This window comes from Medicago sativa, chromosome 6 (assembly GCF_051527215.1).
Source record: "Medicago sativa cultivar Bolivia chromosome 6, Bolivia_mono, whole genome shotgun sequence".
NCBI classification, from domain to species: Eukaryota; Viridiplantae; Streptophyta; class Magnoliopsida; order Fabales; family Fabaceae; genus Medicago; species Medicago sativa.
Genome location: NC_140754.1, coordinates 33,816,961 through 33,844,041, shown reverse-complemented (window position 1 = coordinate 33,844,041; position 27,081 = coordinate 33,816,961). Strand labels below are relative to the sequence as shown.

Below are 27,081 nucleotides of genomic sequence, written 5' to 3'. Positions count from 1 at the left end.
AGGAGTACGTTATGAGTAATAAAATTAGGACAATGAGATGGGTGGAGACGAATTTTATCTTCCTCATCTCTATCCCCTGACTCTCAGGTACTTACTGAAGCTGAAGTAAATGTCACTAGAAGGGGGGTTGAATAGTGACCCTTTAAAAATTTCTCCGTTCTCTTTAAGAAATTAGACTCTCAAGACTTTACTTGGAGTAAGAAGATTAGTAACACAATAACAAATATGCAATACTAAAATAAATAACACGGAAAGTAAAGATTATCCTGGTTCCCTCAATACGGGTTAGTCCAGTCCCCACAACTTTTGTGAGATCGTCCACTAGTTCTTAGGAGTTTCTTCCTCCTCTTTGCAATATGCAAAACAATATGTATTCTCTCTAAGCCTCACCAGGCTTACACTATCACTCGAGCTTTTGAAGAGCTTGAGGATATACAATCAACTATGTATTTTCTTAGCCTCACCAGGCTTACACTACTAATATTATTAGCTTCAGCAAGCTTACACTATCACTTAAGATTTTACAGGCTTGAGGATATACAATCAAAATGAGATTTGATGTTTGGATCTAATTACAACTTTCAAGATATTAAGAGAATGAGGGATTGTAGTTTGTAGTACTCTTGAGAAGATGATCCGAAAATATGATTGAGAACTGAAGAGTATTTGATATTGGGATTGATTGATGAATTTTTCACTTGTATGCAGGCTTGTGATTGTTTGTAAAATTCATACTTTCTTTGTTGAGAGAAAGCTTCTATTTATAGCCAGCCTTTATCCTTCAATATCTTGCATTTGTTCATTCTTGTATAGACACCCTTACTGTTGATGGGAATTGCAAACTTGCCATTGTCCCATTCTTTTGTACGCTGAGCTTGAACTTTTTAGCCTCGACCTCAACTTTAACACTAAGAGCTTGAGATTATCTTTTTACAAAAACGTACATGAACAATGAAAAGTACATGAATAGTAAAAAGGTCTTTTCTCTTTACCACTTTTTTCTTACTTTTTCTCCAAGATGCATGGCTTTAATTGTCCTTGCATTTCTTTGTCTCCAAGACACAATAAATTAATCATATTTGCATACTTGGTCACCAAGTCATGTTGCTTTATGCTTTTTTGCTTGCTTGCTCATCAAGATTCAAATTAGGGCTTTGTCATCATCCTTATCTTTAGCAAATGATTAACACATGCTTAAAAGACAATGATTGTACATTTTCCCTTGCATTTGCGCATGGCATTTCTTGTGATGCTTTTTGGATTAAATAAATAATTATCCTTTCTTGATTAAAAATGAATTATCATCATATTCTTGAAAGCTTGAGCATAATCATCGAAGGATACATGGCTTTAACATAATGTGAGAATTGGACTTTCCTATCCTTAATAAAATCCACTCAAGAGCACACATTAAATAACCAAATAAAATTATAATCTTATTTTTAATACAAGAGTTTGTTTATCATTTTAAAAAAATTTAAAAGGATTTTTGCTTCAACACCTACAAGTTACCCTACACATATCTAACGACGATGAGAAATTGAATCTCATCTTCATCTCTGACGAGTTTGGCTATCGCCACAGGGAATGATTTTATTTTTTGTATAAAAAATCAAGTTTTTTCCATCTCCGAGGGAAATGTTAAAATGCACTATCCATTAATATGCTCACGTTAACATTTCTTTGACCGAATAATTTGGTTGCTACTTTAAATATCAATGGTAGGTTTTATAACATGACAAATATCAATGAGTAATAAAGTAATTTCTACATCCAAGACGAGTTTGTGTGTGGGTTCGGGATGAGTACATATATCCATGTTACGCGTCTTGTACCCGTGTTATAAGCTCCCCCGCCCCACATTCTTCCTCTATTGACTGGGAATTGTTATGGTAGACCCTTTGTTAGAATTGTGATGTAATGAATATTTGTTACGGGTTCAGGCCCCCTCCTGATCTTTATTGCATTTCTTTTGCTTGATAAAATGAAAAAAATGCCAACAATATAGCCAATCTTATTAATCGCCTATTTGATACAATTTTTTTGAAGTAAAAAAATCACTTTAAAAAAAAAATAAAAACAATCACTTATAAGAGTATTGTATTCGTTTGTTATTAGTTTTTTTTTTTTAAAAAAAAATCTGAAAACAACTTCGAATGAAAAGTTGTTAAGTGTAGCGTATGAGAAAATATTTTTTTAAGTTAGCAATTAGAAGTTGTTAAGACTGAACTGATTTTGTATAAAAAAATCTCTTTTATATAGTTTTATCCAAACATACTAAATTATTTTTTTTAACAAAAATGATTTTTATTTTGGTAAACAAACGTAAAATAGATTCTGATTTTTTATAAAATCTCTAAAAATCATCTCCGAATTATTCAATACCAAAATATTTGTTATTTTAATTTGTAACATACCGACCCTATACCACTTAATTGATATTGTGGTCTATTTGGTTGGCTGCAATGTGTTTTACCTCAATGCGGACTACTAAGATATTTGAGTTAATGACTATACCATTCTTATGCAAGAAGTTAACACTATAATAATGCATAGGGGTTAAATGATATTTGGTGCCCACTGACATTGATTTTTTTTTTTTTTTTTATTATTGGTCTTGAACCATATCGTTATTCATCTTTGGCATAAAGTCTTGGGACATGATCTAATTTTTTTCGACAATTGGTTGAGAATAAGGATGTAAGTGGATATCCATGAACACAAATAGTTTGAAATCCTCGTTCGTTCAGTTGGAAATGTATGATATACGTGCCCTCTTCATTCCATGCGTGAACCGCTAATGCTTTCCTAAAGACTTAGGTACCCTCCAAAGGGGCCAAAGCCCACATTTTCATCACTTCGCCTGTCCCAAGACTCGTGATTGGGGGGCTGTGAACCATCATAATATTCCTCTAAGCCTAAGAGACCTTCAGAAGGACTTTTAGACCCTCCTAGAGGCCTCAGCACCCTTAAAAAGGGTCCTTGGGCTCAAAGGCGCGTCCTTCCCAGGACGCCGCCTCTATCCGCTTCTGGAAGCCTCTAGAAAGGGCTGAAATACCGAAAACACCCCTGTTTCTTGGAAACCAAGCAAGCAAATCCTAAGCCCAGAGAAGGCTATAAATACCACTCTTGAGAGCATTCTCAAGGCATCTAATAATCAATCTAAACCCTAGAATACGATTCTGAACCCTAGAATCCTTATTGTACTTTTTGCAAGTACAACACGGATCTTCGTTAAGCGGATAATTTTGAGGTATCCGTGGATATAAACAAATATCAATGGATACAATTTTAAAAAATATAAAAATTTTGTTAACAAAATTATAATTATAGATATTTAACAACAAAAGTTCATCACATTCATTTTTATCTTTTTTACCAAAAATTTGTGTTGTTCTGTTACCTCCGGTTATGATTCATAACAGGGAAGGACCTGTTGTATCCTGGGAGGATATGCGCTAATGAGGAGGATAAAATCCTCAAGGACAGTGACTATGTCACGCCTTAGGTTAAATAACATTGTGTGTTGTTTTGGAGGTTTCCTCTGATTTAATTTGTGAAGGTTTTGATGGAGCCATGTCTGCAACCAAATTCGATAAGTTCTTATCCTTTATGTTACTTTATTATCAGTTGTATTTATTAGTTATGATATTTCTCCTTAATTTCTTATATGTGATAATTTCCACCTCTAATTTTACAACTAATTAAACTCCAAAACTACCTCATTATCTCATTCATCATAGAAACCATTATCGATTATTAACAAAGTTTGAGTATGCAATTATAGTTTCTTTTCATTTAAAATTCTGATTAGGGGGCAAAAGCAAGGACTTGAAGATATTGTTAGTTTGTTACACATTCTCAGTCTTTCAAATGTACAACATATAATCACTACTGAAATTACACTAACTAGAAATTACAAATACACAAAGTAGTGATGAATACATTTAAAATCATTCATCTTATATAGTAGCAAAACCAAACCATAACACAGATCGTCTAATCTAAACAAATCAAATGAACTCTTTTCAATTTCATCACAAAATGCAAAAATACTAAATTTCATAACAAAGAAACCAAAGAAGCAGGATATTATGAGCCTTTTTTAAACAGCATGTTTGATCAATTCCCCTAGACCTAAACAGTAAGAAAAAAAATCTACAAAAAAAAGCACAATTTTAATCAGTTACTCAGTTCATTATAAGAAAAAAAAAAAAAAACAAAGGATTGTGTTACACTGCTTATGATATCAATTATAGGCAGTTATGTTTTTATTATGTGTGTGTTTCTGTTTAGAATCAAAGGATTTTGTTTCTGTTTTGCACTTTCACTAAAGCCACCGGTCGTTGACATTCTTCACACAACATGAGTCAAAAACCATTACACATGTTGTTATTAATATTACTTGTTGTATCATAAGTATGTAAGAACCATATCCTTAGGTTTTAGTTTTCCAAGTCAATGGTATGGTACCATGAAGAAAACCAAGAATGGCGGAATAATTTGTATGAATATCACACTTATGTATAAATGATTACATAACATAGCAATAACTATTGGGAATAGAACTTAGTACAAACATAAAGAAATAGGAAATAAACAGGTTTTCAATTCTCGTTCCCTTCATAATCGAAAAAACTAAGCCTAACTCTCTACATCATCAAAGCAGCAGCGAAAACCACTACAGCAGCAGATCCAGCAACTGTAAATCTGTTCGAAGCGGCAGCAGCGTTCGTGGACGTTGATGGTACTTTAGATGGACGGGTAGACGATGGAGTAATGGCAGGAGCGGCTGCTGGGGAAGCATCATGAGGAGGAGATGGTGGAGAGTTGATGGCAGACGGTGAAGGAGAAGGACTGCTCTTCACAGGTACGGGAGCAGATGCCGTTGGGTTATCGGAGGGAGCAGTTGCAGGCGATGGTGCTTTAGATGGAGGAGTAGAGATCGACGATGGAGTCACAACAGGAGGAGAAATAGTAGGCGATGGTGCTTGAGATGGAGGGGTAGAGATTGATGATGGAACGACGGCAGGAGAGGCAGCGGGAGAACCAGATGAAGCAGTCGGTGAAGGAGAGGGAGGACTATTCACAGGTACGGGAGGAGGCGCCACTGGTGTGTCAGCAGAGGGAGAAATAGCAGGTGATGGAAACGGAGAAGACTTGGGGGATGATCGAGCAACAGCGGAACTCAGCAATAGTGCAACCAAAAGCATAAACACAGCGGTGTGGGAAGAAGCCATAGTAGAAATATGAAGGAGAATGGGAATATTAGGGTTAACTATATAAAGTTTTGAAGCAGTGATATTGTTGTGTTGTGAAGAAAATATTAGGGTTGGAAGGTTATTATTTATAGAAGCTCAAATGCGTCTTCAAGTTTATAGGGCCAGGTCGTTATGATGAGTCGGTTGTATTTATTTTTTTGTTTATAGATTATTGTGTTATTGTTTTTTTCTTTTATTATTGTATTTATTTTTTTCTTATAGATTAATGTGTTATTGTTTTTTTAAGATTTGTTTTGAGAGGATTTATTTTAGACTAATAGAAGCTTTACTTAGGAGAATATCTCTATCCGGTAACAAACAATTGTCAGAGTTTTTTTATCTCTATCCGGTAACAAACAATTACCAATTTATCCTTATTTATTAATCTTATCTTATTATATAATAAAGCTTAACCCCTATAGCTATTTCTAACCCTAATATTTTCCCCCAATTTCTCCCTCCACTTTTCTGAGCCATTGGATCTTGCACATTTAGGCGCCATTCAATTTTAGCTATTGATCATCTTACTTAATTAATGCCAGCCAAATTTTTTTTTTGAAGTTTGCTATTATTTTGGCCAGCTGAATCCTTATTTTTTAACCTAACAAATTTCATTCCTATCCTCCTTTTATTTTTTAATCAAATATTTTCTACACTTTTAGGTTTGCAATTATTTAACATACCAAATTCCATCTAAAAAAATGCATCGCACCAATTTTATTCCTATCCTCTTGCCTTTTTTTTTTATGAAGCAAATATTTTCTACCCTAACTTACTAAAGCTTAACTCTTCAAGCTATTGTTTCCCTAATATTTTCCCCCCATTTTTCCCTCCACTTTTCTGAGCCATTGGATCTTGCACATTTAGGCGCCATTCAATTTTAGCCATTAATCATCTTATTTAATGCCAGCCGAATTTTTTTATCAAGTTTGCTATAATTTTGGCCAGCCGAATCCTTATTTTTTAACCTAACAAATTTCATTCCTATCCTCCTTTTTTTTTTAAATCAAATATTTTCTACACTTTTAGGTTTGCAATTATTTAACATAACAAATTCCATCTAAAAAAATGCATCGCACCAATTTCATGCTTTTTTTATCCTTATTTATTAATTTTATTAGGTCTGCAGCAACTTAACCTAATAATTTCCCTCTAAAATTCTTCATTAGATTAGCAACAATTTAACCTAACAAATTCCATCTAAAATGCAGCGCATCAATTTAAACTAACAAATTCCTTCTAAAATGCAGCAATCCCTAATATTTCTCCTCGCTGATAAGCTTTTTATTCATATCCTGTTGTGTCATCGTTTGTATATATCTATTGTTTCTGTAGACTTTTTTTTTTGACAAGTTGTTGTACACTTATTAATGATATTTTTTTTGTTACAATTATTAATGATATATTTGTACTATATTTATAAACAATAGAGGATTTTAGGCTGACTTTTGTTATTCAAATTATACCTTAAACAATTTTGTTTGTTACATTTGAAATTCATAAATATTTATGCTTATAATTTTAATCTATATAAACTTTTTTATATAAAATATCGTTCATAATCTATATGTGTTAGAGTAATAAAAAAAACGAAAAGACGGCTATGTGAAAGCCCATCTTTCCACACGTTGACATAATGTAAATCAATATTTTTCTAAATTAAAAATAAATCAAATTATTACGTGGTATATCCCGTGAAAATAAAACTATCACATACCTCCCTAAAAACAAAAGAAACAAAAAACTATCACATTCCTTAAACTATCACATGCTTGAAAAATTCTATAAAAATCATAACGAATCTTTTTCATTTTTATATATATATATATATTAAATTTTAGATATTCTCCAATTAACCTTAATTAACCCTAATCCCGCCCTTTTTGGCGGGTCTAAATATATATATTTTTTAAATTGTTTTGCAAGGAATTGAACGAACTACCCATAACAACACCTTAGAGCTTTTACCACTAGACCATTAACATTTTTATTGAAATATAGTTGCTTCTAAAATGGATATGTAATCTTAAAGGCCTTTTTTTTAAGCCACTAACATTCATTTTTATTGTGTTTATTTTCATGTTTGATTAATTTCACATAATTTAATTTATGACTTTTATTCCATGTTCATTTTTGTTGATGCAAACTAATGTTATAATTTTCTTTTTTGAGATTTTGCATGTCGATCACTCTCAAACATCACTTAGTTTCATTGTTTCTATTACTTTGAATGTAACTCTAAAATTAATAATATAGTCACTTTGATGCTTATATAAGAAACTCTACAAAACCCGTACATCGTACGGGTTAGAGTCTAGTTTTGTTAAGTATGCAGCAACTTAACCTAATTTTTTCCCGCTCATTTGCAAATTATGTTTGCAATTATTTAACCTAACAAATTCCATCTAAAAAAAAGCATCGCACCAATTTCGTTCTTATCCTCTTGCCTTTTTTTTTTTGAAGCAAATATTTTCTACACTTTTAGGTTTGCAATTATTTAACCTAACAAATTCCATCTAAAAAAATACATCGCACCAATTTCATTCCTATCCTCTTGCATTTTTTTTAAGAAAATATTTTATACACTTTTAGGTTTGCAATTATTTAACCTAACAAATCCTTATTTATTAATTTTGTTAGGTCTGCAGCAATTTACCTTAATATTTTCTTGCTCGTTTGCTGTATTAGGTTAGCAGTAATTTAACTTAACAAATTTCATCTAAAAAATGCATCGCACCAATTTCATTCATATCCTATTGGCAATATCCTTATTTATTAATTTTGTTAGGTCTGCAGCAATTTAACTTAATATTTTCCCGCTCATTTGCTGTATTAGGTTAGCAGTAATTTAACCTAACAAATTCCATCTAAAAAATGCATCGCACCAATTTCATTCGTATCCTGTTCGCTATATCCTTATTTATTAATTTTGTTAGGTCTGCAGCAATTTAACTTAATATTTTCCCGCTCATTTGCTGTATTAGGTTAGCAGTAATTTAACCTAACAAATTCCATCTAAAAAAATGCATCGCACCAATTTCATTCCTATCCTCTTGCTTTTTTTTGTACACTTATCTAATAATAAAAAAATGCATCGCACCAATTTCATTCATATCCTGTTGGTTATATCCTTATTCGTATGTCAATTCATTTACAATAAACCTATGCGGAGCACAGGTCAAATATCTAGCAGTATTTCAATTCTTTAACTGATCTTTCTTAAAAAAAAGTCAAAAAATTCTTCATCTGATCTTATCATAGAACCACTATCATGGGTAATCAAATTTCGTTTTATGGAAGCTTAAATTTTCATGTAACAAAATAAACAAAATTTGTGTAAAAAAACAATCAAACTATGTTTCAAAGAAAAAAAAACTATTTTTAATTTTATTGAAAAGGAGTAAGTTATGATTAATAAAATTAAGCATGACAATGGGATGGGTGGAGACAAGTTTTATCTTCCTCGTCTCCATCTCCCGACTCCCGGATACTTACAAGTTAGCCTACACATATCTAACGACGATGAGAAATTGAATCTCATCTTCGTTTCTGACGAGTATGGGTATCGCCACTAGGAATAAACAAAAATTTTAACAAAAAAATCAAGTTTTTCCCATCCCCTGGGGCAATGTTGTAAGGCACAATCCATTAATATGCTCACTTTAACATTTATTTGATCGAATGATTTGGATGCTACTTTAAATATCAATGACATGTTTTATAACATGATAAATATCACCGAGTAATAAAGTAATTTTTATATCCAGGACGAGTTTGTGTGTGGGTTTTGGATGAGTACATATATTCATGTTACCCGTCTCGTTCCCATGTTTTAAAACCGATGAAAATCCAAACTCATACCCAAACTTAGTCAAAGCGGATAAACTCATCAAATCGAGGTGGGTTCGGATGGGCAACCACATATATGAGTTTTGTTGTGGTGCCTAAATAAAATGAGTATTAGAGTAGAAAACCATTGCATTCATAATTTAAATTGCTTAAATATTATTAGTTGTATTTATTTTTTTCTTATAGATTAATGTGTTATTGTTTTTTTAAGATTTTTTTTGAGAGGATTTATTTTAGATTAATAGAAGCTTTACTTAGGAGAATATCTCTATCCGGTAACAAACAATTGTCAAAGACTTTTTTCTTCTCTCGTAACAAACAATTACCAAATTATAGTATTTCAATTCTTTAATTGATCTTTCTTAAAAAAAAAAAAAACTAAAAAAATTCTTCAACTAATCTTGTCATAGAACCACTATTATAGGTAATCAAATTTAGTTTTATGGAAGTTTAAATTTTCATGTAACAAATAAACAAATTTTGTGTAACTTTTTCTTCGTTTTCGCTTAAGCTGAAAAAACTGATCAGAAGCAGATAGAGTTCTACTTTTGAAGTGATGTTCAGGACTAAATGCAGCGGATAAAACAGAGAGAGAGAAAGAAGAAAGACACAAAACAATTATACAGGTTCCTTCCACAAACCGGAACTAGTCCTGTCCCCTTTGCACTTCCAAGGATTTCACTAAAATGTAATATCTGATTACAACTGCTCAATGCTAATCTTAGCAAGAGACTTCAAACTGCTCAGGCACAACTGTAAGAGACTTCCTATGCTCCTGAACACAATCAAGAGAGTTCTAATGCTCAAGCACAACTGCAAGAGACTTCTAATTCAAACAGAATTACAATGAAAAATGTTTGAGGTTGAACACTTGATATACAATCAGTGGTGTTCACAATACAAATCAGATACAGACTCTAGAATTTCTAAGATATTAACTTTGAAAAAGAAATTCTAAGTGAACTTTTGAATGCAGAACAATTTCGGCAGAGTTTTGGCACTTGTAAATTGTTGTTGATTCCTTGCTATTCTCTAAGCCTTCACTCCTTTATATAGAGGTGTGAAAGAGACGTTGTGAAATTGCCAGCACATCAAAATAGAGTCGTTTGAAGCTTTGATCAATCACTAATGATCTTTTGCCTGATACGGTTATTGTCCTATGAAGGATCAATTTCAAATCCATTCCAAGTATGAAGGAACATCGTTGTAGGCATAGCTGTTATTCTTGTCTTGTAGGAGAGACAAAAACAGAGTAGTGGAGGTAGTGGTTGTACACTTCGTACAATTGTACTTTGTCAACGCTCTTTAAAGAACGAGCATCCAATGCCTTCAAATCCTTTCAAAATAGTTGTTGCTTCACTCTTCTAGTCTTCTGCAATGCTTAGACGAGATTAAACCCATTGAACAACCTTTGAAGATTTAAGTCTTGCATCTCCTGATGAACTTCAGCTTCTGGTGATCTTCAGCTTCTAGTGAAGTGCTTCTGATGTACTTGCTTCTGATGACATCATCACTTCAGGAGCGCTAAACTTCAGGAGCACTTTTCTTCAGATTCTTCAAGCTTCCTTTTTGTTGATTCCTTAGCTCTCTTTTGTTCTTTTAGAACCAATTTAAGATGTCAAATTTTTTGTCTATGATCCTGTACACTTGAACAAATATTAGCATATCCAATTGACAATTTTTAATACCTTGTTATCATCAAAACTCTCAAAGGGTAATGTTAAACACATTTTGTTCCAACAAAATATTGTCAAGCCAAATAACAAAATTACTTATGAACTCAACATATTTTAGTTTGTCTGCATATAAAATAATGATCATTTATTGTTTATTCTAATGTTATGTAAAAGAAAAATTGCTATGATTGCGATAAAAGAAAATCTTTAAAACTACATTTTTCGTAAAGTCTCCATCTTCTCCACCTATTTTCCCCTCTTTAATGAGAACTTTTGTTGAATTTTGAGAAACTCCTCTTGATAAAGCTACATATAATTGACCATGGCTGAAAACATGTCATGGAAGATAGACTCCGACATTGGGAATGGTCTGCCCTTGTGACTTATTTATGGTAATTGCAAAAGTTAGTCAAACGGGAAAAAAATTTATACTAAGCACAAAGGGAACTCCTGAACTCACATTTGTTTTTAATTTAATTCTAGGTAAGAATGCTCTTTTTCCAGCATTGCTTCCTTTTAGGATTTCCACATCCAGCATATTCTTAAATAAATCACGACATAATCATGTCCCATTACACAAACCATATCTTGGGTCTATGTTTCGCAACAACATCAAAGGTACACCTTTTTTTTACCTTGAATATATGTGGTGGGATACTTCCTTGAGAAATTAAGTTTAAGAATTCATGTTGATACAAGTTATGAGTATCCCCTTCAACCTCGTCGAACGACAATAACTTATGTTCGTCTCCTGGAAGATTGATAATTATGTCATTCAATTTTTGAACATCATCATTTGTAGGTGTAATTATGGCTCTTTCGACCATATACGACGCATCCCATCCATGCAAATCTAATTGTAGAAAAATATGATCAATAAGAGTTTGCATTGACTATTCTCCTTCCCATGGTAATGCAATTTGAGGAGGTATCCTCACCAAATCATTGGGTTTGGTAGGTTCAACACCGTCACCAATTCGCATAAGAAATTGTGCAAATTCAGGATCATTCATTGATAGCATATTTTGTACCAAATGTAGGACCTTGGTATTAGCCCACAAATAAAACCTAATAATACATGCAGATATCATTTATGCCTTACTTACTTTTTGAATAACTCTTGTCAAAAAAAAAAACTTTTTGAATAACTGGAAGTACTTGACGAAAATCTCCACCCATGATCATAACTTTTCGACCAAATGGAGCATCATCTCCACCCATGTGCAGTTCTACCACCTAGTAATAATGTTTTAGCTAAACCAGATGACGTGGTTGCTATAAGACAATTTTTCCTCTGTTTCTCAAAGTTGTCATTAATACTCGATAAAGGAATGTTTTACTTGTTCCGCCTGGACCATCAACAAAAAATACTTGACTCTCTTTACGATCAATGGCATTCATAACGTTGGAGGATTTAAAGTCAAATCTTTAACATAATTTTTTGCTCGCGTTTGTTACTAATCTTTTTTTTAGAGGATTTAAAGTCCAATCTTTAACAATATATTTTGCTCATGTTTGTTACTAATCTTTTAGAGGATATAAAATTCAATCTTTAACATTATTTTTTGCTCACGTTTGTTACTAATTTTTTTTTAGAGGATTTAAAGTTCAATCTTTAACATTATTTTTTGTTCATGTTTGTTACATTTGTTTTAATATTTAAATTAAATTTATTCTTATTTATGTGTTAAAGGGGTGATTTTCTTTATATATAAAGAAATTATATATAAAGAAAACCACCTTGTTCAACACTTTTTGGTTGGATATTTCTTTTCAAAAATACCTTTAATTTTAAATACAAAACACATGTAACAACTAACAAATAGATAAGAATAAATTTAAATATTAAAATAAAAGTGTAACAAACACAAATGTCCAGTTTTTTCTTTTATCATTTAAAAAGTGGAACAAACTAGATGAGTGTATCTATACTTACTTTTTTATTATCCCAATTATACCCTTAAACAACAACTTTTTCAATAATAAAGATTGTTGTTGGAGTCATTAAAAAAAAAAATAAGAATTTAGATTATTTTTTTGTTATATTGTTGGTTTCATTGAAATAGATAATCATGATTAGTTTGATTGTTATAAATTGAAAGCAAAAAACATTTATATTTTTCCTTTAAATCAAAATTAAAATTTCATAAAAAAAACTGTTAATAATTTTCAAACATTAGTGCAATAAAAAAGCTGAAAGACGGGCACATGAGTGCCCGTCTTTTCGCTAGTGAGTAATAAAATTAGGACAATGGGATGGGTGGAGGCGAGTTTTATCTTCCTCGTCTCTATCCCCCGACTCTCAGATACTTACAAGTTACCCTACACATATCTAACGTCGATGAGAAATTGAATCTCATCTTCGTCTCTGACGAGTTTGGGTATCGCCACAGGGAATAATTTTTTTTAATCAAAAAAATCAAGTTTTTTCCATCTCCTAGGGAAATGTTATAATGCACTATCCATTAATATGCTCACTTTAATATTTCTTTGACCGAATGATTTGGTTGCTACTTTAAATATCAATGGTATGTTTTATAACATGACAAATATCAATAAGTAATAAAGTAATTTCTACATCCAGGACGAGTTTGTGTGTGGGTTCGGGATGAGTACATATATCCATGTTACCCGTCTTGTACCCGTGTTTTAAAATCGAGGAAAATCCAAACTCATACCCAAACTTAGTTAAAGCGGAGAAACTCATCAAATGGAGGTGGGTTCGGATGGGCAACCACAGATACGAGTTTGTTGTGGTGCCTAAATAAAATTAGTATTAGAGTAGAAAACCATTGCATTCATAATTTAAATTGCTTAAATATTATTAGTTGTTAAACTTTAGTTACAAAAAACTTTTATACAAAAAATTGTATTTATTTCCACTTATATTTTTCAGTATCATTTATCTATTTTTTATGATTATATACATTTCTAAAATATAGAACATAGAGAAAATAAAAGAAGATGTAGCAATGTGCAAGAAAATCGGTGAAGAATCAACAAAAACAATGGAAAAACTGCGAAGAAAATTGATGAAGGTTCGAGGAAAAACGATGAAGATTCAAGGAAAAATTGATGAAGAATGAAGTTGTAACTAACTTCTAACTAACTTTCTCCATGGAAATGTGAGAGGCTCAATGATACCATGTTATGGGAAATAAAAGATAGAAAACAAACTCATTTATCATACTTAAAATCATGATACAATGGGTATTTATAATTATATGCATGAGCTACACAACACCTAATTACATGCTAATGACGTGGGTTAAGCTAATTAACACTAGGTAGCTTGTATTGCAAGTAAGCTTTATGAACTAGGATTTTTATTTTTTTGATGTTTTATGAACTAGGATTTATTTGTGTTGCTTGAGGTATAATCTTCTCTTCATGCTCTAATAACCAACCTGTTCAACTTTCTCTTCTGAAGCACAAAGCAGCTCGAGGAGGCTTTGAATTCGAACCAAGTGACTCTATCAGGTCTTAGCAGCTATACAAGTAAACAGATTTAATCCATGTTTAGACAAGGAAATAATGAACGTAGAAGGAACAAAACTGGAAGGAACAAAACTGGCAGATATGGCAATTTAATTAGTTCAATGTATAACTAATTTACACTGACAGTGCATGTCTCGTTTTCTCAGTCTAATTTATAAAAGCTTAACTATTCAAGCTTATTTTGTAAATAGATACTCACGTTCAATCCGCTTTGTAGATATTCACAAAAAAAAAAAAAAAAATCCACTTTGTAGATAATGATATTAGAATAATCAAAATGCAACATATAAGTGCCAACTTTAGATTTCCCTAAACCCTAAACCCTTCCAAACAAAATAGTATGAGTATGGTTTCTACTCATAAACTTCTTTGATTCCCAATTTCATACAGATATGATTCGCAATCAAAATCGAAGGATTTTACTCAAGGACTTTTGTAGAATCGATATAGGATAGCAAAATCGGGACTCATAAAATCGCAATCAAAATCGAGGATTCTACTAAAACAAAAATAATGTTAAATATATGTTATAAATTGCATAGAGTCATACATGACTTAAAGTTCAAAGTCCACAAAATACATATACATAAATGACTTAGAGCCTAGATACAAATATTCTTTAGTAGTCATAATAATGCTAAACAACCTAGGTTTAGTTCATTTTGAACTAGATGAACCGTGTAACTAATGAGGAAGTGTGGGGTAAGTGAAAGAATGACAATTTTTGACCTTTTGGGTGTTTATAACACTGGGTCATGGATTCAAATCGGCAATTGACTAACCGGATCAAAAATTGACTCTTATAAAAAAAAATGAACAAAATCCATCAAAATCCTGCGATTTTGAATGGATTTCACGATTTTGTGCGATTTTGTGCGATTTTGATAGGATTTTGTCTGTTTTTGGGACTTTGTTATGGATTTGAGTGAAGCTACGCAAAGTCGCAAAAATCTGGATTTTGGGACTTAAGTTGGGATTTTGATAACCATTAACAAGAGTCAGGAATATGCAAATTCGTGATTAAATACAAACAAGTAAAAAAAAAAAAAAAAAAACTCATCGTCTACCCTAAAAAAATCTCAGCCTAACTCTCTACATCATCAAAGCAGTAGCGAAAACCACGACAGCAGCAGATCCGGCAATGGTAAATCTGTTCAAAGCGGCGTCGTTTGTGGATGTTGATGGCGCTTTAGATGGAGGGGTAGAGATCGACGATGGAGTAATAGCCGGAGTGGCTGCTGGGGAAGCATGAGGTGGAGATGGTGGAGAGTTGATGGCGGACGGTGAAGGAGAAGGACTGCTCTTCACAGGTACGGGAGCAGATGCCGTTGGGTTAACAGTGGGAGAAATCGCAGGCGATGGTGCTTGAGATGGAGGAGTAGAAATCGATGGAGTCGCAGAAGGAGGAGAAATCGTAGGCGATGGTGCTTGAGATGGAGGGGTAGAGATCGATGATGTAGCAGCAACAGGAGCGGCAGCGGGAGAACCAGCTGAAGCAGTCGGTGAAGGAGAAGGAGCACTATTCACAGGTACTGGTGTGTCAGCGGACGGAGAAATAGCAGGTGATGGAAACGGAGAAGACTTGGGGGATGATCGAGCAACAGCGGAACTCAGCAATAGTGCAACCAAAAGCATAAACACAGCGGTGTGGGAAGAAGCCATAGTAGAAATATGAAGGAGAATGGGAATATTAGGGTTAACTATATAAAGTTTTGATATTGTTGTGTTGTGAAGAAAATAGTAGGGTTGGATTTGGAAGGTTATTATTTATAGAAGCTTAAACGCGTCTTCAAGTTTATAGGGTGATCTTTTCAAATTATTATTATTGTATTTATTTTTTTGTTTGAAGATTATTGTGTTATTGTTTTATTATTGTAATTACATTAATAGATAGAAGCTTTACTTAGGAAAATACCCCTCTCCTGTAACAAACAATTGGCAATTTATAGTAGTTCAATTCTTCAACTCATCTTATCATATAACCACTATTATATGGAACCCAATTTAGTTTTAAGGAAATTTAAATTTTCATGTAACAAATGGAAATTTAAATTTTCATGTAACAAATAAATAAATTTTGTGTAAAAAAACAATCCAACTTTTTTTTTGAGGGATAAAAAAAACAATCAAACTTTGTTTCAAAGGGAAAAAAAACTATTTTTTGTTTTATTGAAAAGGAGTAAGTTATGAGTAATAAACTTACTGATGTATAAGTTTATTAAGTTTATTACAGATGTATACCTTCATGACCTTTTGAGTTAATAATATTTCTATTTGTTTCAAAAAAAAAAGAGTAATAAACTTAGGCACGACAATGGGATGGGTGGAAGGCGAGTTTTATCTTCTTCGTCCCCCTCCCCCGACTCTCAGATACTTGCAAGTTACCCTACACATATCTAATGATGATGAGAAATTGAATATCATCCCCGTCTTCAACGGATGTGGGTATCACCATACGGAATAATTTTTTTTTTTTAACAAAAAAATCAAGTTTTTTCCATCCTTGAGGGAAATGTTATAATTCATTATCTATTAATATGCTCATTTTAACATTTCTTTGACCGAATGATTTGGTTGCTACTTTAAATAACAATGACAGGTTTTATAACTTGGCAAATATCAATGAGTAATAAAGTAATTTCTACATTCAGGACGAGTTTGTGTGTGGGTTTGGGATGAATACATATATCCCCGTTGCCCGTCTCGTACCCGTGTTTTAAAATTGAAGAAAATCAATAATCACTTGGTTAGTAAAAGAATTTTGTATCAGTTTAAGTTTTCTTTATTCATAATACATAGGGGGTAAATGATATTTGGTTCCCACTTGACATTGATTTTTTTTTTAAAATTGGTCTTGAACCACATCGTTATTCATCATTGGCATAAAGTCTTGGAACATGGTCTAACTTTTTTCGACAATCGTTTGAGAACAAGGATGTATGTTAATATCCATAGACACAAATAGTTTGAAATCCCCGTTCTGTTGGATAAATATTATAGACGTGCCTTTTCATTCCACGAGAATCTCAGTTAAGTGGATAATTTTGAGGTATCCGTGGATATAAACAAATATACATGGATACAATTTAAAAAAAATATGAATTTTGTTAAAAAAAATTATAATTACCGAATATTTAACAACAAAAGTTCAGCACATTCATTTGACTTGTTTTATAAAATAAGTTCTTGTTTTAGAATCCTTAAAGAGAGCATAAGGGCACTTGTTAACGTGACTCTTTATGTAATTTATTTAGTTCAATAACAAATATGAATATGCACGGGTGCGGATACCATCAACCCCGCATCTATATCCATTGAGTATGCAATTATAGTTTCTCTTCATTTAAAATTCTGATTAGAGCCAAAAGCAAGGACTTGAAGATATTGTTACACATTCTCAGTAATTCAAATGTACAACATGCCATAATCACTGTACTTGTATCCTACTACTACTGAAATTACACCAACTAGAAATTACAAATACATATAGTAGTGAAGAATACATTTAAAATCATTCACCATAGTAACAAAACCAAACCATAACATAGATCGTCTAATCCTAAACAAATCAAATGAACTCTTTTCAATTTCGTGGCAATGGTTTAGAGAAACCCTAAATGCAAAAATACTAATTTTCCTCACAAAGAAAAACCAAAGAAGCAGGATATTATGAGCCTTTTTTAAACAGCATGTTTGATCTAGCACTAGGTACAACCATATTGAAATAGGAGATAAACTAAAAATAGTATACTAGCACTAGGTACAACATATTGATCTAGCACTCAGTCAATTACAATAATTAATTTTCATAAAAAAGGACTATAGAAATAGTATACTAGTACCAAACAAAACTAAAAATAATTTTCCTTGTGTTTGTTCGGTTTTTGATTATGGTTTCCATTCAATTACTCTTATTTGTCCATCATTATCGAAAAAACATTGATGGAGTTACTTTTTTTTTCCTCTATAAATTTGTTTCGTTGTACAATTCAAAACAATAATCGACAACGTAAATATTAGTATAAAAAATAATTGCAAGCAAATAGCAGAAATAGATTCGTGTAAATTCCTGATAAAAAACATAATAGCAGAAATAGCAAAAATCTATGCCTAACTCTCTACATCATCAAAGCAGCAGTGAAAACCACGACAGCAGCAGATCCGGCAACTGTAAATCTGTTCAAAGCGGCAGCAGCGTTTGTGGACGTTGATGGTGCTTTAGATGGACGGGTAGAGATCGACGAAGGAGTAATGGCAGGAGCGGCTGCTGGGGAAGCATGAGGAGGAGATGGTGGAGAGTTGTTGGCAGAAGGTGAAGGAGAAGGACCGCTCTTCACAGGTACGGGAGCAGATGCCGCCGTTGAGTTAGCGGAGGGAGAAATCGCTGGCGGTGGTGCTTGTGATGGAGGAGTAGAGATCGACGATGGAGTCACAGCAGGAGCGGCAGTGGGAGAACCAGATGAAGCAGTCGGTGAAGGAGAGGGAGCACTATTCACAGGTACGGGAGGAGACGCCACTGGTGAGTCAGCGGAGGGAGAAATAGCAGGTGAAGGAAAAGGAGAAGACTTGGGGGATGATCTAGCAACAGCGGAACTCAGCAACAGTGCAACCAAAAGCATAAACACAGCGGTGTGGGAAGAAGCCATAGTAGAAAGATAAAGGAGAATGAGAATATTAGGGTTAACTGTATAAAGTTTTGAAGCAGTGATATTGTTGTGTTGTGAAGAAAATAGTTGGGTTGGAAGGTTATATTTATAGAAGCTTAAACGAACGCGTCTTCAAATTATTATTGTATTTATTTGTTGGAAAATTATTGTGTTATTGGTTTTTTTAGATTTGTTTTGAGAGGATTTATTTTAGATTAATAGATAGAAGCTTTAGTTAGGAAAATATCCCTCTGCCATAACAAACAATAACAAACAATTGGCAAATTTTTTTTTTTTGAAGGAAACAATTGCCAATTTATAGTATTTCAATTCTTCAAGTGATCTTATCATATAACCACTATTATATGGAACCCAATATAGTTTTATGGAAATTAAAATTTTCATGTAACAAATAAACAAAAACGTTAGGTTTTCTTCATCTTCTTCTCCTCTTTTTCATCTTCATATCATCTCCATCAACCTTCAACAACAAGAATCCCAAAAAAATTATAGAAGAAAATGAAGAAAACCTAACTTTTTTGAATTAAAACCAACGGAAAGAACCAAAATGTGTAACAGAGAGAAGTTAAGGGACCAAAATAAATCGAATTTTAATTAAGGGACCAAAGCGATACTACCTAAATAGTTAAGGGACCAAAAATGCAATTTAGCCATTAATATAAGCTTTACTTAGAAAAATATCTTTCTCCGGTAATAAACAATAACAAACAATTTATAGTATTTCAATTCTTCAACTGATCTTATCATATAACCACTATTATATGGAAACAATAACAAACAATTTATAGTATTTCAATTCTTCAACTGATCTTATCATATAACCACTATTATATGGAAACAAATTTAGTTTTATGGAAATTTTCTCTCAAAAAAAAAAGTTTTATGGAAATTTAAATTTTCATGTAACAAATAAATAAATTTTGTGTAAAAAAACAATCTAACTTTTTTTTGAGGGATAAAAAAAAATCAAACTTTGTTTCAAAGAAAAAAAAAAACTTTTTTTAGTTTTATTGGAAAGGAGTAAGTCTATTCTCTATATATGAAACTTAATGTCTACCAAAAATACAATCTTACTCCTTTTTAATTTTTTGACACGTCATCAAAATTATATCCTTTTGTGTCTTTTGCATCAACTTCCCCCTATTTTTCCTCTTCAAAAAACAAATTAAAACCAACTTACTCAATAAAACACACTAACTCAAAATCTTTTTTTTTTAAACAAACAAACTTAATCTTCTATTCTCTGTATATGAAACTTAATGTCTACCAAAAATACAATCTTACCCCTTCTCAATTTTTTGACATGTCATCAAAATTATATCCTTTTGTGTCTTTTGCATCAACTTCCCCCTATTTTTCCTCTTCAAAAAACAAATTAAAACAAACTTACTCAATAAAACACACTAACTCAATCTTTTTTTTAAAACAAACAAACTTAATCTTAATCTCAACCAAAACAAATTTTCCTATAATTCAACTTCTGAATATCAAGAGTTAAAAAAAATACAATCTTCTATTCTTTAATTATGAAATTAATATGTACCAAAAATACAATCTTACCCCCTATTAAATTTGACACATCATCAAAATTATATCTTTTTGTGTTTTTTGCTTCAACTTCTCCATATTTTTTCTCTTAAAAACAAAATAAAACAAATTCACTCAATAAAACACACCAACTGAATATTTTTTTAAAGAACAAACAAATTTAATCTTAATTCCAATTAAAACAAATTTTTCTATAATTCAACTTTTAAATATCTAAAGAGTTAAACAAAATTACAAAATATTTATTACAAGGCATATACCTACTTTTTAAAAAATTACACATTTTCAATTTTGTTTTTTTTTTCAAAAAAGAATTTGCATTTGTTTTTTTTTTTTTATCTTTTTTATAGTCAAAAGAAAAAATATATTAAATAAAAAAATAGATAAAGAGACCGAGGGCATTAAACCTGACTCAGGTACAACAAAAAACGGGGATACCACATAATAAATCAGACCAAGTGGATCAACCCAAATCTATCGCAACAAAAATTCACTAATCAACAAGCGAAAATATACACGGGCGCGGAACCAGGTTACAAAAAAAATGAAAAGTGGACCTCTGCGAAAAACAATTAATGGATCGACCGTGAACACAATATCAAAATCCAAGTGCCAAGAACTCCCTAAACAAATCAACAAGCATAAAAACTCTTCCGAGCTTGAAGAACCAGAGTGGAGACAAACAACACACTTTGAAACTGTAACACCCACAACGTGGCCCAGTAACAGTGTCGGGTAGCCCATAGTGGAAGTCGGCCAAGGCCGGGTAGCCCAGGGAAGTCGGGCTGTTACAGGATGACCCCACGTTGATATGAGGAACCGAATCACATCGGAATGAGAGGGATCCGGAGGCCGTGTAGGTATGGGACTACACGGTTGAAGGAAGGCTTATAAGAATTGTTGGGTACTACCCATATCAACAAGATGCATCTTCTTTTCGGGAGCTCAATCCATAGGAACTCCACAGTTAAGCGTGCTTGGCTTGGAGTAGTACTAGGATGGGTGACCTACCGGGAAGTTTCCCGGTAAGCATGTGAGTGAGGACAAAGCATGCTGAAAAGACTCGTGTTGGTTTGTGGGGTTAGTCGGCAATCCTGTAAGCAGTCTGGGATGTTACACTTGGTATCAGAGCAGACCTCTCCCAGTACGGCGTGGTCCGGGGACGAACCAGGCGGAAGCTGGTGGGCATGTAACACCCACAACGTGGCCCAGTAACAGTGCCGGGTAGCCCATAGTGGAAGTCGGCCAAGGCCGGGTAGCCCAGGGAAGTCGGGCTGTTACAGGATGACCCCACGTTGATATGAGGAACCGAATCACATCGGAATGAGAGGGATCCGGAGGCCGTGTAGGTATGGGACTACATGGTTGAAGGAAGGCTTATAAGAATTGTTGGGTACTACCCATATCAACAAGATGCATCTTCTTTTCGGGAGCTCAATCCATAGGAACTCCACAGTTAAGCGTGCTTGGCTTGGAGTAGTACTAGGATGGGTGACCTACCGGGAAGTTTCCCGGTAAGCATGTGAGTGAGGACAAAGCATGCTGAAAAGACTCGTGTTGGTTTGTGGGGTTAGTCGGCAATCCTGTAAGCAGTCTGGGATGTTACACTTGGTATCAGAGCAGACCTCTCCCAGTACGGCGTGGTTCGGGGACGAACCAGGCGGAAGCTGGGGGGCATGTAACACCCACAACGTGGCCCAGTAACAGTGCCGGGTAGCCCATAGTGGAAGTCGGCCAAGGCCGGGTAGCCCAGGGAAGTCGGGCTGTTACAGGATGACCCCACGTTGATATGAGGAACCGAATCACATCGGAATGAGAGGGATCCGGAGGCCGTGTAGGTATGGGACTACATGGTTGAAGGAAGGCTTATAAGAATTGTTGGGTACTACCCATATCAACAAGATGCATCTTCTTTTCGGGAGCTCAATCCATAGGAACTCCACAGTTAAGCGTGCTTGGCTTGGAGTAGTACTAGGATGGGTGACCTACCGGGAAGTTTCCCGGTAAGCATGTGAGTGAGGACAAAGCATGCTGAAAAGACTCGTGTTGGTTTGTGGGGTTAGTCGGCAATCCTGTAAGAAGTCTGGGATGTTACAGAAACCTGCATATCTCAACATATTTGAAAACAACTGAGAATCAAAGAAGTCAGACCATCATGTCATATTATATTTGAAAACAACTGAGAATCAAAGAAGTCAGACCATCATGTCATATTATAAAATATTATTTTTTATTGTTGTAGATTATTAATTATTATATCTTTTAGAAAAATGACTATAAAAAACAATGAAAACATGATAAATGAGTCAATAAATAATATTGTTGTACAATTCATACACGTGACTCATAACGACATCTATATCAATAATGAAATCTTTACTATTTTAAATATTTCTACATAATATTACACTAACCTCCCTTAAGGTCTTCTTAAATAACACAACACCCGCTCTATTATTTAACTAAACACCAATCTCTCTTATTTTTTATTTTTTTTATCAAATTGACAAGCATTTCTCTTATAATATAACACGATTTAAACTTTGTTAATTTTATTTATTTTGAGCAACTAACTTCTTCATTTAATTTTCAACAATTTTTTCTTCCATTTTTCACTTGGTGATTTTTCTCAACTTATTGTTCCTCAGTCAAGGTGGTTTAATTTTTAATCTCTAATGTAATAAAACGGATATATCGAAGATTATTTCCTTTTCATTGATCAACCACAATGTTCATCCACCAAAATTCTTCTCATCTCTATATTCTCCTTTGATCTCTTATGTAATTGCCGATGTTTGATTCTATTTGGTGGTAAAAACAAATGTTGTTGTTGTTTCTCCATTGCGAGAAAAAAAAAACCTCATTTAACTTAATTTTGAAAAGAGAAAACAAATACAAACAAATCAAGAAAAAAAATCTTATTTAACTTAATTGTGAAAAGAGAAAACAGATACAAACAAACCAAAATGACTGAAATTAAATTGTATATTTACAAAGTTATTGAAATGGATAAAGTGATGGGAGATTGATGTGTTTGAATATTAGAAGGGTTGCTTGTGTTATAGAAAATCTCAAGGGAAGTCAAAGTAATTTGCCCTTTTATCATTAACGTCGGCTTTATCATTAGTTTTTTTTTCTTAATTTCTCAATTTATATAGTATTGCAATGCGCTTTGATACATAACCCCCCACTTTGAATTAACCCGTGCAGAGCACGGGCCCGTGCTTAGCACGGGTTTGTTGCTAGTTATGAGTAATAAACTTAGGCACGACAATGGGATGCGTGGGAGACGAGTTTTATTTTGTTCGTCTCCATCCCCCGACTCTCAGATACTTACAAGTTACCCTACAGATATCTAACAACGATGAGAAATTGAATCTCATCTCTGTCTATGACTAGTTAGGGTAGTGAAGAATACATTTAAAATCATTCACTAGAAATTACAAATACATATAGTAGTGAAGAATACATTTAAAATCATTCACCATATTAACAAAACCAAACCATAACACAGGTTGTCTTAATCCTAAACAAATCAAATGAACTCTTTTCAATTTCGTGGCAATGGTTTAGAGAAACCTAAAATGCTAAATTTCATAACAAAGAAACCAAAGAAGACTTTTTAAACAGGATGTTTGATCTAGCACTAGGCCAATGTCAGAAGACTTCATTAATTCACCATTATAAGAAACAAAAGCACAATTTTAATCAGTTACTCAGTTCATTATAAGAAACAAAACAAAGGGTGGTGTTAGACTGCTTATGAGAGCAATTATGGGCAGTTATGTTTTTATTATGTGTTTTGCACTTTCACCATTTGGAATAGAAATTATGCTTAAACAATTCGTCATAGAAAAACATAATAACAAGAGTCAAAAATATGTAAATTCGTGATTAAATAAAAAATAAGTATACAAAAAAAACTCAGCCTAACTCTCTACATCATCAAAGCAGCAGTGAAAACCACGACAGCAGCAGATCCGGCAACTGTAAATCTGTTCAAAGCGGCGGCAGCGTTTGTGGACATTGATGGTGCTTTAGATGGAGGGGTAGAGATCGACGATGGAGTAATGGCAGGAGCCGCTGCTGGGGAAGCATGAGGAGGAGATGGTGGAGAGTTGATGGCAGACGGTGAAGGAGAAGGACTGCTCTTCACACGTACGGGAGCAGATGCCACCGTTGAGTTAGCAGATGGAGAAATCGCAGGCGATGGTGCTTGAGATGGAGGAGTAGAGATCGACGAAGGAGTCACGGCAGGAGTGGCAGCGGGTGGAGAAATCGTAGGCGATGGTGCTTGAGATGGAGAGGTGGAGATTGATGATGGAGCGACAGCAGGAGCAGCAGCAGTAGAACCAGATGAAGCAGTAGGTGAAGGAGGAGAGGCAGCACTATTCACAGGGACCGGAGGAGACGCCACTGGTGAGTAATCGGACGGAGAAATAGCAGGTGATGGAAACGGAGAAGACTTGGGGGATGATCTCGCAACAACAGCGGAACTCAGCAACAGTGCAACCAAAAGCATCAACACAGCTGTGTGGGAAGAAGCCATAGTAGAAAGATGAAGGAGAATGGGAAAATTAGGGTTAACTATATAAAGTTTTGAAGCAGTGATATTGTTGTGTTGTGAAGAAAATAGTTGGGTTGGAAGGTTATATTTATAGAAGCTTAAACGAACGCGTCTTCAAATTATTATTGTATTTATTTGTTGGAAAATTATTGTTATTGGTTATTTTAGATTTGTTTTGAGAGGATTTATTTTAGATTAATAGATAGAAGCTTTACTTTGGAGAATATCTCCCGGTAACAAACAATAACTAAAAATTGCCAATTTATAGTATTTCAATTCTTCAACTGATCTTATCATATAACCACGATTATATTTTTTTGAGGGAATAACCACTATTATATGGAAACCAATTTAGTTTTATGGAAATTTAAATTTTCATGTAACAAATAAATAAATTTTGTGTAAAAAAACAATCAAACTTTTTTTTTTTAGGGAGAAAAAAAACTATCAAACTTTGTTTCAAAGAAAAAAAAACTATTTTTAGTTTTATTGAAAAGGAGTAAGTTATGAGTAATAAACTTAGGTACGACAATGGGATGGGTGGGAGATGAGATTTGTCTTCTTCGTCCCCATCCCCCGACTCTCAGATACTTCGAAGTTGCCCTACACATATCTAACGATAATGAGAAATAGAATATCATCTTCGTCTTCTTCGTACCCGTGTTTAAAAATCAAGGAAAATCCAAACTCATACCCAAACTTAGTCAAAGCGGAGAAACACATTAAATCGAGGTGGGTTTGGATGGGCAACCACGGATACGAGTTTTGCTGTCGTGCTTAAATAAAATGAGTATTTGAGTAAAAAAACCATTGCATTCATAATTTAAATTGCTCAAATATATTAGTGTTTTTTTTGTAAAGGATAAATTCATTGCTTCTCATTATCAATCAAAGAAGAAATACATGAAGGTACATTATCATAAGCATGGGAGCTAGCATGAGATGGGGCTACCCTAGCTAATTCATGAGCGACCCGATTGACTTGCTTCCTATTGAACTCGACATGAGAGTTCTGAAAACTAATCTCAAACAGTTGTTTACAAGCATACATAATACATCCAAACTCACTGTCATCCTCTAAAGAAGACCGGAAATGATCAACCACTATTTTGGAATCTAACGCAAAGTCGACATTATCATAGTGAAGCTCCGCCATCCATTTCAACGCCGTATGAAAGCCTACGACCTCACCCACAACAACATCACAAAGAGGGGAAAAACAATATGTTTTAGCACTAACAAATTTGCCCCTGTCGTCACGAAGACTAATCCCGATACCCACCATATTCATGGAAGAAGAAAAAGAGGCATCAATGTTACATTAGATGTTAAAGTTTAGTTACAAAAAATTGTTACACAAAAAACTGTATTTATTTCCACACTTATATTTTTCAGTATCATTTGAAGTAGATAAAATAGTCATAAGGAAGGGGGGTTCGAGTTGTGATCCTCTAAAAATTAAACTTGTAACTTAAAAGTTATTCTCAAGTTGTAAACTTGGAATGGTTAAGTTAAGAGACAGACGTCAGAACGTTCTGAAGTGTTAGTGTAAAAACAGTTTAAATAATTAAATGTGTTTGTGTGTGTTGTGTTTACAGAAAGTAAAGTGTAAAGAGAAGAGAAGAAGACCACACAAAAATTTATAGTGGTTCACCCAATGTGCGTTAGTCCAATCCTCACAATCTTGTGAGATTGTCCACTATGATGCTTGAGATAACTTCTCAAATCCTGCACCTTACTGTTGGAACAAAATGTGTTTAACAATGAACCTTAAAGAGTTTTGATGATAACAAGGTATTAAAAATTGTAAATTGGACTAGCTAATATTTGTTCAAGTATACAGGACCATAATTAAAAAGTTACATCATCATTGGTTCTGAATGAGCAAATAAAGAGCAAAGGAAAACAACAAATTTGAAGCTTGGACGCTCCCGAAGGCAACTTGCTACTGAAGAGAAAAAGCGCTCCTGAAGTTAAGTCGCTTCTGAAGTAAGAATAGTGCTCCTGAAGACAAG

At 33.6% G+C, this 27,081-nt stretch overlaps 5 protein-coding genes across 5 annotated transcripts; all 5 read right to left on the bottom strand.

The window, feature by feature from the left end:
• Positions 1-4,553: 4,553 nt before the first annotated feature.
• On the bottom strand, positions 4,554-5,591 carry LOC146914689 (uncharacterized). The gene has a single exon (XM_085722284.1). It carries the CDS (start codon positions 5,238-5,240, stop codon positions 4,653-4,655), a length of 588 nt encoding a protein of 195 aa, XP_085578410.1. The 5' UTR covers positions 5,241-5,591; the 3' UTR covers positions 4,554-4,652.
• Positions 5,592-15,376: 9,785 nt separating this feature from the next.
• On the bottom strand, positions 15,377-16,037 carry LOC146914688 (uncharacterized). The gene has a single exon (XM_085717467.1). The coding sequence runs from the start codon at positions 15,944-15,946 to the stop codon at positions 15,377-15,379; it is 570 nt and encodes a 189-aa protein (XP_085573593.1). The 5' UTR covers positions 15,947-16,037.
• A 2,034-nt stretch (positions 16,038-18,071) lies between these two features.
• Positions 18,072-18,961, bottom strand: LOC146914687 (uncharacterized). The gene has a single exon (XM_085717468.1). The coding sequence runs from the start codon at positions 18,928-18,930 to the stop codon at positions 18,403-18,405; it is 528 nt and encodes a 175-aa protein (XP_085573594.1). The 5' UTR covers positions 18,931-18,961; the 3' UTR covers positions 18,072-18,402.
• A 5,475-nt stretch (positions 18,962-24,436) lies between these two features.
• Positions 24,437-25,101, bottom strand: LOC146914686 (uncharacterized). The gene is made up of 2 exons (XM_085717469.1): positions 24,934-25,101; positions 24,437-24,729 (listed from the first exon to the last, which is right to left on the bottom strand). The coding sequence occupies exons 1-2, from the start codon at positions 25,046-25,048 to the stop codon at positions 24,437-24,439; spliced, it is 408 nt and encodes a 135-aa protein (XP_085573595.1). The 5' UTR covers positions 25,049-25,101.
• An 833-nt stretch (positions 25,102-25,934) lies between these two features.
• LOC146914685 (uncharacterized) lies at positions 25,935-26,351 on the bottom strand. Its single transcript, XM_085721117.1, has one exon. The coding sequence runs from the start codon at positions 26,349-26,351 to the stop codon at positions 25,935-25,937; it is 417 nt and encodes a 138-aa protein (XP_085577243.1).
• Between the last annotated feature and the right edge of the window lie 730 nt (positions 26,352-27,081).

Excerpts from the sequence above, each read along its gene's own strand:
- LOC146914689 (XM_085722284.1), bottom strand. The coding sequence starts at position 5,240 with ATGGCTTCTTCCCACACCGCTGTGTTTATGCTTTTGGTTGCACTATTG.
- LOC146914688 (XM_085717467.1), bottom strand. The coding sequence starts at position 15,946 with ATGGCTTCTTCCCACACCGCTGTGTTTATGCTTTTGGTTGCACTATTG.
- LOC146914687 (XM_085717468.1), bottom strand. The coding sequence starts at position 18,930 with ATGGCTTCTTCCCACACCGCTGTGTTTATGCTTTTGGTTGCACTGTTG.
- LOC146914686 (XM_085717469.1), bottom strand. The coding sequence starts at position 25,048 with ATGGCTTCTTCCCACACAGCTGTGTTGATGCTTTTGGTTGCACTGTTG. Across the intron at positions 24,730-24,933 it reads TCCATCACCTGCTATTTCTC|CTCCTCCATCTCAAGCACCA; the intron begins CGTCCGATTACT and ends CGTCGATCTCTA.
- LOC146914685 (XM_085721117.1), bottom strand. The coding sequence starts at position 26,351 with ATGGTGGGTATCGGGATTAGTCTTCGTGACGACAGGGGCAAATTTGTT.